The sequence below is a fragment of the Ammospiza caudacuta genome, chromosome 3 (assembly GCF_027887145.1).
Source record: "Ammospiza caudacuta isolate bAmmCau1 chromosome 3, bAmmCau1.pri, whole genome shotgun sequence".
Taxonomy (NCBI): domain Eukaryota; kingdom Metazoa; phylum Chordata; class Aves; order Passeriformes; family Passerellidae; genus Ammospiza; species Ammospiza caudacuta.
The window spans coordinates 6066009-6080417 of record NC_080595.1 but is presented as its reverse complement, the minus strand read 5'-3'; the positions used below and the strand labels follow the sequence as shown (position 1 = coordinate 6080417).

Genomic DNA, 14409 nt, shown 5'->3' with positions numbered 1-14409 from the left:
GAGTTATGGACAGTCTGGGTGCCTTTTTCTGGGCAGCACAAGCCAGAAAAAGGACCCACATTAACAGAGGATTAACCCTTAAAAGCAACAGCCTGTTGCATATTCATACACCTCATCCATGATGCATAAATTCCATTCAAACACAGGATTCTGTCTGGTCAGTGTCAGCTTCTTCCTCTGAATCCTAACAGTGCCTTCAAGGCAGGAAGAAGTTAGTTTCTTCTGACAAGAGGGCAATAAATTCCTTTTTCTCTGAAAGATTTGGGTGTCCTGTGGCTGCTATCTTGCTGCAAGTCTTCTTTAAAAAAAGTATCTTACATAGCATAGTTTCTATTTTAACATTTTTTATAACCTAAAACTCTATTGAACACAGTACTTAAGAGAATGAATACAGCATTACTTTCTAACACAACACATATAATATTAATTTTAATATTTGCAAAAAGTTAATCATAAAATACACATTTTTCACAGCACTGAAAGTGCAGGTTTCATGGGCTAAGCTGAAAATGCTTCTCCACCCAGGTCTGGAGCTGGCAGCAGCCAGAGAGCAGCTGGGAACCCTGGTGTACCCTCTCTGCTTCCCTTCCATTTTATCCATCACACAGATGCATCCACACACCAACTCTGGCACCCCAGCTTCAGCATCGTGTTCTAGAGAAGCACACAAGTATCTGTTCTTGCTCTGGCTCCTGATTTTTATGTGCCTTGTCAAAGCAGCTCTTTACTGCTTCCCACACAAATGTTGTCACCTCCTGTCCTAGTCTTCAGTGGAGCCTCAGCTCATGGATGAATCATCTTGTCTTTAGTCCCATTGCTAGTAGGTTCCTCCAGCACCCCTCTCTCACCTCTGTCATGTGGATACCTCTGTGGTGTCCCCCTCCCTGGGTGCCTGCATGGACAGAGGCCCATTGCTCCTCCTGCATCCTGCAGGAGACTGCTGGGATAGGGAGAGCCAGTGCTTCTGTGTCCTGGGGGAAAGAAGGAGATTTCTGCAGTGTCAGCTTGCCCTCTTGTGCCTCACAGTGCTCTCCACTCGAGTTGCAAGGTCTCCTTTCATTTTTGGAGGCAAGTTGCTTTGGCTGCTTTTTCCCTGCTCTTCCAGCCCTTCTGGGATTGCTGTTTATTCCTGGCTTAGGAGAATGCTCCCAGAGCCAAACTCCTTACCTTGTTGCAGCTGTCTAACCCAGAGCTCTGCTCCCTCCACCTGCCTGCATCAACCAGTCCACACCCACTGTGGGACACATGAGCTAAGCCTGGATGCTGGTCCAGTGTCTCCATTGCCCAAGGACACCACAGGTTAGATTTATATGTTCCTGGTGGCAATGTCCCAGGACATTAGATCCAACAGGGACCTACAGCTACTCTGTCAGCAGCTGGATGCAAGGAAGGCTGCACCTCCCCTGGCACTCTGTCACTTGCACTTAGGTCTATGCCTGGTTTTGCTCATAGCCCACCTCCAGAGATCTTAGAACTTCCCCGTCTTCCAACATACATGTATCTACAATGAGCATTTCAAAGCCAGAGAGGAAATACACTGAAAAACCTTTCCTGTGTAGCTAACACCTGAATCACTTAGAAGAAAGTTTGGAGTTAAATGCAAAAAGCTGCTCAGGCTAATAGAGGAGCAGTTGCAGAGAAGTATGTCCACCATGTCATGGAAACCTTTTGCCTTCCCTGGCCTGCTTTGCTTCCCTAGACCACCTGTACCAGAGCCGGGCGAGGCTGGGGCTCTCCAGGACCCTGCAGACCGACACAGCTCGGTGTCAGCCCATGCTTCCCCTGCCTTCTCCCCCCAGCAAGGAGCGGTCGCGGCCCCAGTCCCTCCCGGAGGGCTGACATCCTTGCCAGGCTTCCCGCTCCTTCGCCCGGGGCCTCTGCCGGGCTGCGGCCCTGCGGGGTCCGGCTCTGCCCGGGGCTGGAGAGGGTGGCCATGCAGCCGGTGGCCCCGGGGCGGCAGCGGCAGCGAGCCCGGCCGGGGTGCCCCGAGCCGGCGGAGCGGCGGGCGGCGCCGGGCCCGCGGGTGAGGCGGGGGCCGCCGCAGTCCCCGCCCGCCGCCCGCCGGGAGGGGCCGAGCGCCGCCGCCGCCGCAGAACCGCCGCTGCCGCCGCCGGGCCGCGCCGGGCGATGCCGCGCCGGGCCCGGGGCCGCCGCCGCCGCCCTGAGCCCCGGGGAGCCGCCCGAGGTAAGCGGGAGCCGGGGGGGCGGCAGGCCGGGCCCCGCGGCCGGAGGGCAGCGCCTGTTCCCGGCAGGCCCGGCCGCTCTGTGGGCAGGGGGCTCGGGGCAGGCGGGGCCGGCGCTCCCGGGGCACGGAGCTCGGCACGGCGGCCCCGCTCCTGGGGGCCTGGGGCTGAGCCCCGTGCTGGGCCGGGGCCCGGGGTATCCCCAGCCCCCGCGGAGGCTCGGGCAGGCCGTGGGGTGAGCCCCCCGCCTGGTGTGTGGCATGCTCCAGATGTGCCACATCCACGGGCTCCCCCGAGCCCGCCGCCTGTGCTGCCTCCCCCTGAGAGGCACCTGTGTCTGACAGGTTCAGGCTTCGCTGCCTCCCGCAACGTGCCAGGATGCTGCTGGGCCCAGGGATGCACGACTGCGCCGGACGCCTGCTCCCTCAAAAGCCAAAAAGCAGGAGTTCAGGTAGCTTGTGCCCAGCGCCCTGTGCCATCAGTGTCAGGCCGTGTGCGGGGCTGACCATGAACCGTGTGGCCTCCATCCTGCTCGGTGCTCAGGTGCCACCTGCAAGCTGCCCCCTGGATGAGCAGGATGGTGTCCCGGGCGTGCACAGCCCAGGCGTGGCAGAGGCGGGCTCGGCGTGGGCAGCGCTGTGCCACACAGTCATCAGCCCAGCTCCATCCTCCATTTCATCCGGGGGGCTGGCTCCCCTCCAGAGCAGCTGCCAAGTTCTCTGCCTGGTGAGGCCCCAGCTCTGTCCTCCCTCCTTGCCTCTGAAGGCAGCTGCCTGCAGCTGTGCTCGGTCAGGGGGAGGGTCTGACAGCCCTGGTGCCACACAAGGCAGGCAGGGAGCTTTTGGGGACAGTGCTTTGCTCTGCCCCAGCCCAGGAAAGCTGAGCATCCCACAGAAATTCAGGGCCTGTTGCAGAGCTCCTCGTGTGCTGGCGCTTTGGGCTCATGGTGCTGTTCCTTGCTTTATGGTGTTGGGGCAGGGTGGGCATTGGCAAATAGCTCTGGGCAAAGCTCTTGAAAGTGTGAACCTGAAGGAAACTGAATATCTGGCCAGTTTTTCCCTCCCACCCCACAAGACAGCTAGGCTAAAAAAACCCCAGGCTTCATCTTGTGCTGTGCATAAAAATAAAGAGACTAAAAAAAGCAGTCCTGGATCATAGCATTTAAGGGCCTGCTTGGGTTAAACACATAAGTCTAGTCTTAGCTTGCCTTGTGGGGGGAAAATAAAAGCAGGGAAATCCCATGGAAAATAAGGCATGTACCCTTCATGGTGGCAGAGGCTAGTCAGTGTGATGAGCTACCAGAAGAGGCAGTGGGATCCCAAGTGCTTGACATGTCCCAAGTGTCCAGCCTGCCCCACCATGTGCTTCCCAGGAGCTGGCTTTCAGCCAGCACATGCCACCAGGATGGCCTGGTCAGTCTTAGGAGCTCTTTGGCTAGAAATCTGCAGGTTTGGAACAAGCCAGGCACATAGGATGGGAGAAATCTAGGAATGGCTCCCTCCCTTCTTTCAGCCACTCACAGCTGAAGAGGAGAGGGTGGCAGAAGGGGGCCCAAGGGTGGGACTAGGAAATCTCAGCAACTTCCTGATGACCCTGCCTGTTCCTCTGTGCAGGATGGTCCCCCCACCACCTGTCAGCAAGCCCCATGTGTGCCTCTCCACAGTGCTCATCATGACCAGCCTCGTCCTCATGGATGCCTACCTGGTGGAGCAGAGCCAGGGCTCCAGGAAGCTGGGCATCTGTGTCATGGTGGCAGTGGGTGACATTTGCTTCCTGCTGGTGCTCCGCTACGTGGCTATCTGGGTTGGGGCAGAGGTAAAGACAGCCAAGCGAGGATACGCCATGATCCTCTGGTTCCTCTACGTCTTCGTTCTGGAGATCAAAGTCTACTTTGTATACCAGAATTACAAAGCTGACCGGAAAAGCTTGGATCTCATCGCCCGCAAAGCGCTGACCTTGCTGCTCTCCATCTGCATCCCAGCTCTCTACGTGCTCCTGGTGGCCACCGAGCACATGGAGTACGTCAGAACGTTCAAGAAGAAGGAGGATCTCCGCAACCGCCTCTTCTGGGTCATTGTGGACATGCTGGACGTGCTGGACATCCAGGCCAACCTGTGGGAGCCCCAGAAGAAAGGGCTGCCCCTCTGGGCTGAGGGCATCATGTTCTTCTACTGCTACATCCTGCTCCTGGTCCTGCCCTGCGTGTCCCTGTGCGAGATCAGCATGCAGGGCATCGGCATCGTGCCGCACCGCATGATGCTCTACCCCATGCTCAGCATGCTCACCGTCAACATCGCCACCATCTTCATCCGAGGCAGCAACATGGTCTTCTTCAGGGATGCCCGGGTCTCCAGCATCTTCATGGGCAAGAACATGCTGGCCATTGGCATGAAGGTCTGCATGTTCGTGCAGTACCAGCGGCACCAGCACCACGCGCCCCCGGGGCCGGACCCGCAGCACAGCACCCCGGCCCAGCCGCCCTCGGGGCTGCGCAAGGCCCGGGACCAGCCTGCCTGCCCCGAGGAGCTGGCCCAGGACAACACGTGACGGGGCGGCAGGAGCTACAGCCTGGCCATCCCCACGCCTGGCCGGAGCCACAGACCCGGGGCAGGCTGTGGAGCTCCCTGCCTGGACAGAGGGGAACCACCCTGCTCCCTCCTTCCCTGGGTGAAACCGCTCAGGGCCCCGAGGGGCGCGTGGTGAGGGCCCCCACAGCAGCCTCTGCAAGGTTGCAGAGCAGTTTGGAACCCCAGCACCCTCTGCAAGGCTGCAGGGCAGTTTGGAACCTCAGCAGCCTCTGCAAGGCTGCAGGGCAGTTTGGAAGCTCAGCAGCCTCTGCAAGGCTGCAGGGCAGTTTGGAAGCTCAGCAGCCTCTGCAAGGCTGCAGGGCAGTTTGGAAGCTCAGCAGCCTCTGCAAGGCTGCAGAGCAGTTTGGAAGCTCAGCAGCCTCTGCAAGGCTGCAGGGCAGTTTGGAAGCTCAGCAGCCCACCTGGTAAAACAGCAGAGCAGGGGACGAGGCCAGGGCTGCCTGCCATGAGGTGTGTCTGGGTGAGGCCAGGCAGCCCCACCCTGTGCCAGGCTGCCTGTCAGTGCTCCCTGTGCAGCACTGCTCTCTGGGCAGCCAGGCTGCTGCACGGGGACACAGCGGGTCACCCACTTTTCTGTTGTGGTTGGCCCTGGCTCCAGTGTGGTCCTTGGCAGCAGCCTGCTCCCCACTCTGTGAGCTGAGGTCCCCATGCAGGGGGAGCAAGGCCTGGGCCTCCCTCCGTTGTCACCCCTCTCAGCCAGCTGCAGGCTTGGGGGGACCCAAAAAGGGGTGACTGTCCTTTTTTTGTATCTCCCTCTTTGCAATAAAAGACCTGAGCCCTGCAGCCTTTTCCTGTCTGTGTCCCTGCCAGCAGGCAGATCTCCCCCCTCTTCTGGGGGCCTTGTGGGACTGGGTGTCTGCAGAGTGTGTGGAGAGGGGCAGGAGGGGAAAGCAGAACCACTTTGGGGGTGCACCTGCTGCACCAGACCTACAAGCAGCAGGGGATGGGGACACAGGGAGTCAGGAATGCTGAGGAGGGACCCCTCAGCGAGGCCCTGGCAGCAGTCTCTAGCCAAGCTATCCCATGGCTACTGCCTTCCCCCAGTTCCACCAAGTCCTCTCACCAGAGCAGAACTTGCATCACCCACAGGAATTACAGTGGAGCTATGTGGTTCAGCAGCACCCTCAGGCTGGCTGACCTGCTCCTTGCTCCATGCTTTGCTCCCATCAAGGCTCTCCCCAGGCCCCAAACGCCTGTGGCCACCCACAGGGCACAGCTGTGCCCAGGCCCTCTCACAGCACACTCTGACCTCTCACACTGGGGTTACCTGGGCCATCCCCTTGTCAGCACAGCCATGGCAGACAGGGGAAAAAAGGAACAAGGAGAAGCAAGAGGGCTGTTGGGATATTGGAGAGAGGCACTGACTCCCCTAAAGTCAAACACTTTTGACTGGAACAGACTGACAGTGGGAATAAAGTAAAAACAGGTTCCTGGATGAGGGAACAAAAAGTTCCATCTTGAGAACCTGAAGCAGTAGAGCAGAGGCCAAGAGAGGTGAGGGCATCTGTCCTTGGACATTACCAGATCCCACCAAAGCAGCCCTGAGCAACCTGATCTGAAGTCAGGGTTGCTGCTGTGAGCAGGGATTGTCCCACATCTTTTTCTGCCTCAGTGGAAGTCTGAGAGAACCTGGAGTAGAGCCAGCAGCGCAGGGCAGGACTCAGGCTTTCCTTGCTGGAGCTGGAAACGAGCAGGTGCAAGGGCAAAGACAGCTGTCATCACCATCAGCATCTGCATGACACACTTGTCACCACCCAGGCATGATCTACACCACAAGCAAAGCAGATACTTCAGCTACAAAAAAAATGTAGTTCCTTCAGTTCAGCCCCTGCTCTGCTGCCTTACAGCATCACTGCACACTGGAAGGCAGATCCTGGGAAGAGGGATAACCATCCTCCAGGCCTGGCCAAGGCAGAATGAGCCAGTGCCAGACAACAGCACGACTGTCCAACAGTCACAAGTTCTTCTGTGAGGGCAGATGGCGCTTGTCTTTGATGGCATTCCTCTTCCTCTTCTTGTTCAGGAAGCTCTCCAGCTTTCCACTCCTCTTCAGCTCTGCATACTTCTCAGCTAGCTCCAATTTCCGCTTCTCAGCTGCAGAGCAGAGGGAAGTTGAGTTTTGAAGTGAAGCCCAAAACATCTCTACAGAGCAGCCCCTTCCCACCTCTCCCTCCCCGGTCCAGCTTCTCCCTTGAGCAGCAGCACTGGAACAATTCCCCCACAGCTGTGTGGGATGGTATGGACACCTTGCTCCCAGAGCTTGAATTCCTGCCAGCAGTTCTCCCTCTAGATGCCCCTGCAGCATGCTTACTCCAAGTACTTACATTTCTTTAGGAAGAAAGGTTTCTTTCCCTGCTTGGCCAATTCCCTCTGTTGTCTTTTCAAAGACAGCTCCCTCTCTCTCAACTTCTGCTGTTTTTTCTGTGCCTGTTCCTGCTGTGTCTGTACAAAAAGGATGGCCTGTGTCAGCACTGAGGCAGAGCTCAGGTGACACATCCTCTCTGCCAATGCTCCCCAGAGAGGAGCTGCTCACTGAACTCACCATACGGTTCAGGAGCCGCTGGAGTTTCTCCTTCTGCTCCACGTTCCGGCATTTCTTCAGCTGCTTCTGAACCATCTGAAGAAGAAGAGAGCAGAAAGCTGCATCACTGCCTGCCTGTCCCCTCCCCTGTGAAGAGCCTTTGAAGTAGCCCCTGCCAAGCAAGGTTCTTCCAGGCAAGGACAGGCACAGAGCATCACCTCCTTCTCCTGCTTCTTGATGCTGTCCAGGAAGCTGTAGGTCTTCATAAATATGTCAGGCTTATACTCTCCAGACAGGTCATCAAATCGAGGGTCTCTCTGGACCTGTCAGCAGGAAGGCAAGAGCTGTAGCCATTGTTATCCTGTTAACAGCCTGCTGACTCTCCCTTCATGGATCAGCCAATTTTTTTCCCCAGCAATGTTATGCTCCCACCACTGAAATATCTGCAGTTGGCAAAGATTGAGTACAATGGTCAAGGTGGCATCCCCAAAGTCATGCCTGCATCAAATTTATCATGCAACAGACATCTCCATGTGCCAGTCTGCCACCCAGGAACAGCCAAGAATAACAGCAGGAGTGCTGCTGTCAAACACCTGCAACTCCCAGACCAAGAGCTGGCTGAATGTGTGTTGTCAAGGTGATGGATTTGGGAACTCATACCTATCCAGATTTTCACAGATTAACTGGGTCATGCCATGCAAAAAGGGTGGGACAAAGAGGTCTCTCACTGTGGAAATTACCATATTCCAATGATCCAGCAATGATAAGTCAAAAGTTAGATTCAGATTGGAAAGTAATGGACATCTGAACTTCTGAGATTAGAATAATGACCACGGTTTGTATTGGAACTGTCATTGGTGGCTGTCATTGCACCTTCTGGAAACATCTGGGTCACAAACTCTCAAGTTAACCTGCAGCTGCTCCAACCCACCCATTGTTCTCCCCAGGGAAACACTGTCACTGTCTGCACTCCCCATGGTCCAGCCCTGTCCTCCAGAAGCAGCCTGTGCCATCTGCAGCAGCCCCATTCCCAAGTGTGTGCCCTGTCACCAGCACTAAGGCAAGCCCTGAGCTGGGGAGGGGCAGCACCCACCTTCTTCCTAACAGGGACCACTTGTCGCAGGAAAGGTACAGGCTTCTTGGCTGACATCTCCAGTGGCCTGGAAACAAGAAAAATTGATTTAAGAGGAGCAAATGTCAGAATGAGGCTCAAGCTGATATGCTGGGAGGTCATTTGGACCCTCAGAAGAACATTACTGTACAAGAGATTCTCCCAGCTCAATCCTTACCATGATATAGAAAGCAAAGAGGTGGCTCAGTCAAAAGCCACAGAAGGCTACAACAACCAAATGTATCAAAATGTGGTTAAAACAACCCTACAAAGAACCTGGAACAGCTCCTCTGTATCAAGTGAAAACCCACCACCTGCATCAATAATGTGTTGAACTGATAATTCCTCTCATGAAGTCACAGAATGGCTGGGGGTGGAAGGAACCTTTCCTAAAGCAGAGTCACCTAGAGCAGATTGCACAGGATTGCATCCAGGTGGGTTTTAAATATCTCCAGAGAAGGAGACTCCACAACCTCACTGAGCACTTCTTTCAGTGTTCAGTCACCCTCAGAGTGAGGAAGCTTTTCCTCATATTCAGGTGAAACTCCCTGTGTTTCAGTATTGCCCCTTGTCCTGTCACTGGATGCCACTGAAAAGAGCCTGGCACCATCCTCTTGACACCTGCCCTTTACATATTTCCAGTGATAAGGTCCCCTCTCATCATCTCTTCTCCAGGCTAAACAGTCCCAGCTACCTCAAGCTGTTGTCACAGGAGAGATGCTCCAGTTCCCTAATGTTTTTTTTGGGTTTTTTTTGCCCTCTAGTGGATTCATCCTCTCCAGGAGCTCCATGTCTCTCTTGTCCTGAGGATCCCAGAACTGGGCACAGCACTCCAGACTGGCCTCCCCAGGGCTGAGCAGAGGGGCAGGATCCCCTCCCTGCCCTGCTGGCACTGCAGTTCCTGATGCAGCCCAGGATTTTGTTGGCCTTCTTGTCCCCCAGGGCAGGGCTGGCCCAAGGACAGCTCATTGTCCACCAGGACACCCAGGTCCTTCTCTGCAGGAGCCTGCCCTTACCATTGCTGAATTCCAGGAGCTCCTTTGTGCCCAGCCTGTCCAGGTCTCATGGAATGGCAGCACAGCCCTCTGTGGAGCAGCTACTCCTCCCAGCTTTCTGCTGACAGCAAACTTCCCGAGGGACACCTGCTGAGAGCACCCACAGCCAGCCACAACCCCACAGGCACAGGTTTTCCAAATCCCTCTCAGGGCAGTGCTCAGTGTATTCTCACATCCTCTGAGGCTACAACCCTGCACAATGCTCTGGAGTCACTGCTGAAAACAGCTCAGTGCCAGGGAATTCCCTGAAGCCCTTTCTTTAAGAAGCTCACTTCCGTAACAAAAGCATGAGAGAAAAAGCATGTGGGATTTCCAGCAATACATTACTTAAAGGATTAGAGGAATTAAACAAAAGCAGAATTATGCAAACTGTGTGGCAGAAATAGAGACACTGAGAGAAGATGTTGCACTACACAAAATCCCCCGGAGTCTTGAGTAAAAAGTAAAGCAGAAACATTATCCTAACCAACTCTTTATGGCAGAAGAAATGTATTTTGTGTTCTGTGCTTGTGCATTGAGCAGAGGTTCAGAAATAAGATAGGGAGTGCCAGTGTAAGAGAGGAAACCCATTCAAATCACCTGGGTGCCACTCTGAGGATTGAAAACTACCTAATTACTGCAAATAAGGGGTAAGGGTATTGCTGTTACCAGTAGGGGCCTGTGGAGAACTGTAAAAAGGTAAGATAGCTTTTGATGTGATGAATACAGGGAAAAGTCTGTGATGGCAAGTTCTGTAGAGAGGGAATAAAGGAAAATGAACACGGACAAGCCACAGATGAGACAGCAAGAGAAGGATAAATGGAATTGCTGAACAATTGTCTGTGACTGTAAGTCCAGGCAGTGAGAGCCAGGCAGAAGATACTGATAAGCTGGAAGGGGTTTAGGAACCAGCAGGGCAATGATTTCAGGTCAAGTGGACACTGTCACAGAGCTTGAGAGGCACACCATGCCAAGGGTTACAAGTGCCCTAATTTAGACGGTATAAAGGCAGTGAGTGCCAATTTAACTGTCAGGTGGCTGCTGGGGATTTGAAGAGAACAGGATATTAAGAGCTCTGAAAACAGCACCAGACCATTCCCAAATGAAATATAGTGACAGGCATTATTGTCCAGTACATTAAAGGAGATCTATGCCAGCTCCAAGGCAACACCACTGCTGTGAGGAGCTCCCAGTGTAATTTCTGGAACGCAGAGAGCACACACACACATTTTTCTGATCACAAAAGAGCCTCTTTACCCCTTTTTGCCTTGTTGCTGCTTCAGTGTAGCTTTGGCAGGCTTTGCAGTTTTCTTCCCACCAGGCACCTTCCTGCTCACTCTGGTCCTTGCATCACTCTGCACCCGCAGGAGCTCCTCAAAAGACATGTCAGACTGACCTGGAAGAGAGCACAGGGCACACCTGAGCTGAACAGCTCCTCAAGGCACTTCTCACCCCCAAACTCCACCAAGAGGGATGCCTCAGAGCTTGGGACAGTGACACAAGCACAGTGGTGCCATCCCTGTACAACTGCACCCTTGCATCTCTCAGCCTCTGGTTCCTCTGCCATTGATCACTTCAGTCTCTACCACCAGAACAGAGCAGCCTCCCCGCTCCCCAAAGTGTCTTTGCTTCTCTCTCCACTCAACAGCACACACAAGACCAGTACAAAGTGTTTGCCTGGCACAAAGAGCAGTGCAAGCTCTACACTGGGCACTGTGAATTCTGAGGGGTCACCTCTCAGTCTTGACTTTCCTATTTTAATGTTTCTTTAATATCCCTTAATATCAGTAACCTTTAATGCTTCTTATAACCAGAATGCAAAAATATTATTATCTCTATTATCATACTATTCTTTATTCTAGATTTATACTTCTAGGTGTTCAGAACCAACAACTGAAAGCATTTCTTCAGTCAGCACTTGGATATACTCATTCCACTCGGGGTTTGCACTGTGTCCCTTCTGGAAGGGAAAGCTGTGACCGTGTTCACAGGGGTGTTTGGGTTGGGGAAGAGACGAGGATCTGACTCCATGTTTCAGAAGGCTGATTTATTATTTTATTATATATATTACATTAAAACTACACTAAAAGAATAGAAGAAAGGATTTCATCAGAAGGCCAGCTAAGAATAGAATAGGAAGGAATGATAACGAAGGTTTGTGGCTCGGCTCTCTGTCCGAGCCAGCTCACTGTGATTGGCCATTAATTATAAACATCCAACATGGACCAATCACAGATGCACCTGCTGCATTCCACAGCAGAAATAATCAATGTTTGCATTTTGTTCCTGAGGCCTCTCATTTCTCAGGAGAAAAAATCCTAAGGAAAGGATTTTCCATGAAAGATCCTACGGAAAGATCCTTTCTGCGACAGAAAGCCTTGGCAAACTGACTGAGGCGGTGTTTGCCTGCTCAGCACCCCTGAGCAGTGACAGACACATGGTCTTTCTGAGCCTTTGCAATACAAAACACACCAAGTGTGGCCCAACAGGGACCATCACAGCCTGTCTGTGATACCTTGGCTGGATACCAGGTGCCCCACAAGCTGCTCTTGTAGCCCACTCACTCCCAAACCCTTCCCACACACACACAAAACCCTGTCCCACGAGCGAGGTTTGTGTGTGCCCTGCCAAATCCAGGAAGGAACATGAGGTCAGTCAGTCACACTGGCTCAGAGCATGGACTCATCCCAAGCACTCTCATCCTGGCAATAACCAGGACCTTCAGAAACAACTCTCATCATCCAGAAAACATCATGGGCACAGCCAGGAGCTGCCTCAGTAAATGTTTTCATTTTGCTTGCTCTGAATGCTCAGGAACTCTGCTCTGATGATGCTCATTAGTGCTCTGAAGTGGGGTACAGGAGCAGGGACTATCCAGTCTGCTGCACAAGGGACAAAGGAAATGTGAATACAGCATGATTTCATTCCCCTAAACACCCACCCCATCCAAATCCTGAACAAGGACAGCCAAAATGACAAATAAAGCAATTATGAAGTGGAAGATACTCTCAGCACTTGATGAAGACAAGGCACCATCACTTGCACTCCAATATTCCACTTGGCTGAAATTCCAAAACAATGCTGTTTACACAGCAAAGACTTCAATGAAAATGAGATAAAGACACCATATAAAATGATGCCAAAAGGAGATTTGGTATAAATCAGACAAAACAAAGGCATGCAGATTTTCCATGATAAAGTATTTCATCGCTGGTACAGGAGACCAAACCTGACTACCTAAAACCTGATAGGGAAAATTATTTCCACATGGTACTATCAGTCCACAAAATACATACTACTGCCTGTTTCTAGGAGATGGAATTAACCACTCACAGTGATAAAAACATCACTATAAAAAAAAAAAGAAGCCTCTTCTGGAGCAGAAGTGAATGGTCCCAGCAGGCATTCACTGCTGGGCAGCAGATTTGGCAACTGTGTGTGTGAAAAGGTTCTGGTTAAAAAGGCAGGATTAGCTTATTTTCCTTGTACCTTGCATTCTTGCTTGAGGACTTAATTTCCCAATTTTTTCATTCCTTTTTTCCCCTTAGTATATAACTTACCTGTTCTCTGCTGTCTTTGTTGTCCATTTAATTTTCCCTCCTGCCACTTTTCCCCTTCATCCATTATTTTGTGGATTGTTTCCTTCTTTTTACACCTCTTGATAAGCTAATGTTACCTGCAGATAACAGGGGTATTTCCTGCTCTCAAGCACAGCCTCCTGTGTTTCCTCTCCTCCCACAGACTCCTGTGGCACATGGACACCTTATGCCTTCCTCAGCTGAACCTGCAGGGAGCTATACAACCTGCAGAGCACACAGATGGCCTAAAGAAATGCCTGATATCTGCCCAGTCCTTCCCTGCTGAGACAAAATCAGGGCTGGACTCCTCCTGCTCCAGAAACAAGATCACAGCGTGCCCTGACAGATGGCAAAAGCAAAGCTGCTGTTCCCATTCCCATTCCCATCCAGCTGTGGGAAGGACAGAGTGCCTGCCAGTGATCCTCTCTCTGAGCTTTACTCACCAGAGAAAAACAAAATGCCTACAACAGATGGCGAGGCACCTTGCCCACCTCTGAACCCCACTGCCAAAATGTCACCTGCAGAGATGTGCCTCCCCCACAGACACACCCCGGAGACCTTTCACAAGGAACCAGAGACTCCTCACACCCGTGACACGCTGTGCTGCGCCCTGCAGCTAACACCAATGCCCACTCCCTCACGATTCCCTTCAAAGGCTTTTGTTGTATTTTTTGTAAGGTTTTCATTCTCACTCGGATCGTTCTGAGACGGGGAAACCAAACTGTGTTTGCTGCAGTGGATGAGAACCCCCAGACCCTCAGCCCACGCAGCCGGGCATCGCCCGCTCCTTCCCCTCTGCTGTGCTGGGAGGGCCTCTCCAGCTCCTCACATCTGAACCGGCACCCAGCATTGTCCCCGAGACGTGTGACATCTCCCACAGCAACTTGGGTGGAGTTAAATGGGTGAGCTTTAAGACCCCTTCCAAGCAAACCATTTTATGGTTCTGTGATTCCCCGCACTGGGGACAAGCGGCCCCTACACGAGTTTGTTCCAGGGACCTCTCACCCAACCCCGCTGCTGATCCCGAGCTGCTCAGCTGGGCAGGAGCTGGGATACGAGAGGGCACCGAGCTCTTTGGCAGCTCCTTTCCCACCAAACCGAGCCGAGGTGCCGCCTTTCCCGGAGTCGCTCCCGCCGGGCTCCCTCACCTTTCCCGTCAGCCCCCGCCACGCTCCCGCCGTCGTCGCTCTCGTCGCTGGAGCCAGAGCTCTCCTCCGCCGGCTCCAGCCTCCTCCCGAGCGCCTGCTCCGCGGCCGCCTCTTCCTCGCTCTCTGTGAGGGCGGCGGCGGCGGCTCGTCCCCGTCCTTGTCCCCGTCCCCATCCCGGTCCCTCACGGCGCGGCCCCATCGCCCCCGGAACGGCCCGCGCGGCACCGGCGGAACCGGAAGCGGAGC

At 53.6% G+C, this 14409-nt stretch overlaps 2 protein-coding genes across 2 annotated transcripts; one reads left to right on the top strand and one right to left on the bottom strand.

The window, feature by feature from the left end:
• The first annotated feature begins 2100 nt into the window (after positions 1–2100).
• Positions 2101–5273, top strand: LOC131555303 (transmembrane protein 121-like). The gene is made up of 3 exons (XM_058801221.1): positions 2101–2185; positions 2528–2634; positions 3797–5273. Exon 3 carries the CDS (start codon positions 3798–3800, stop codon positions 4728–4730), a length of 933 nt encoding a protein of 310 aa, XP_058657204.1. The 5' UTR covers positions 2101–2185; positions 2528–2634; position 3797; the 3' UTR covers positions 4731–5273.
• Positions 5274–6145: 872 nt separating this feature from the next.
• RRP36 (ribosomal RNA processing 36) lies at positions 6146–14362 on the bottom strand. The gene is made up of 7 exons (XM_058802900.1): positions 14164–14362; positions 10695–10833; positions 8386–8452; positions 7511–7615; positions 7314–7388; positions 7096–7213; positions 6146–6865 (listed from the first exon to the last, which is right to left on the bottom strand). The coding sequence occupies exons 1-7, from the start codon at positions 14360–14362 to the stop codon at positions 6726–6728; spliced, it is 843 nt and encodes a 280-aa protein (XP_058658883.1). The 3' UTR covers positions 6146–6725.
• Positions 14363–14409: the final 47 nt, after the last annotated feature.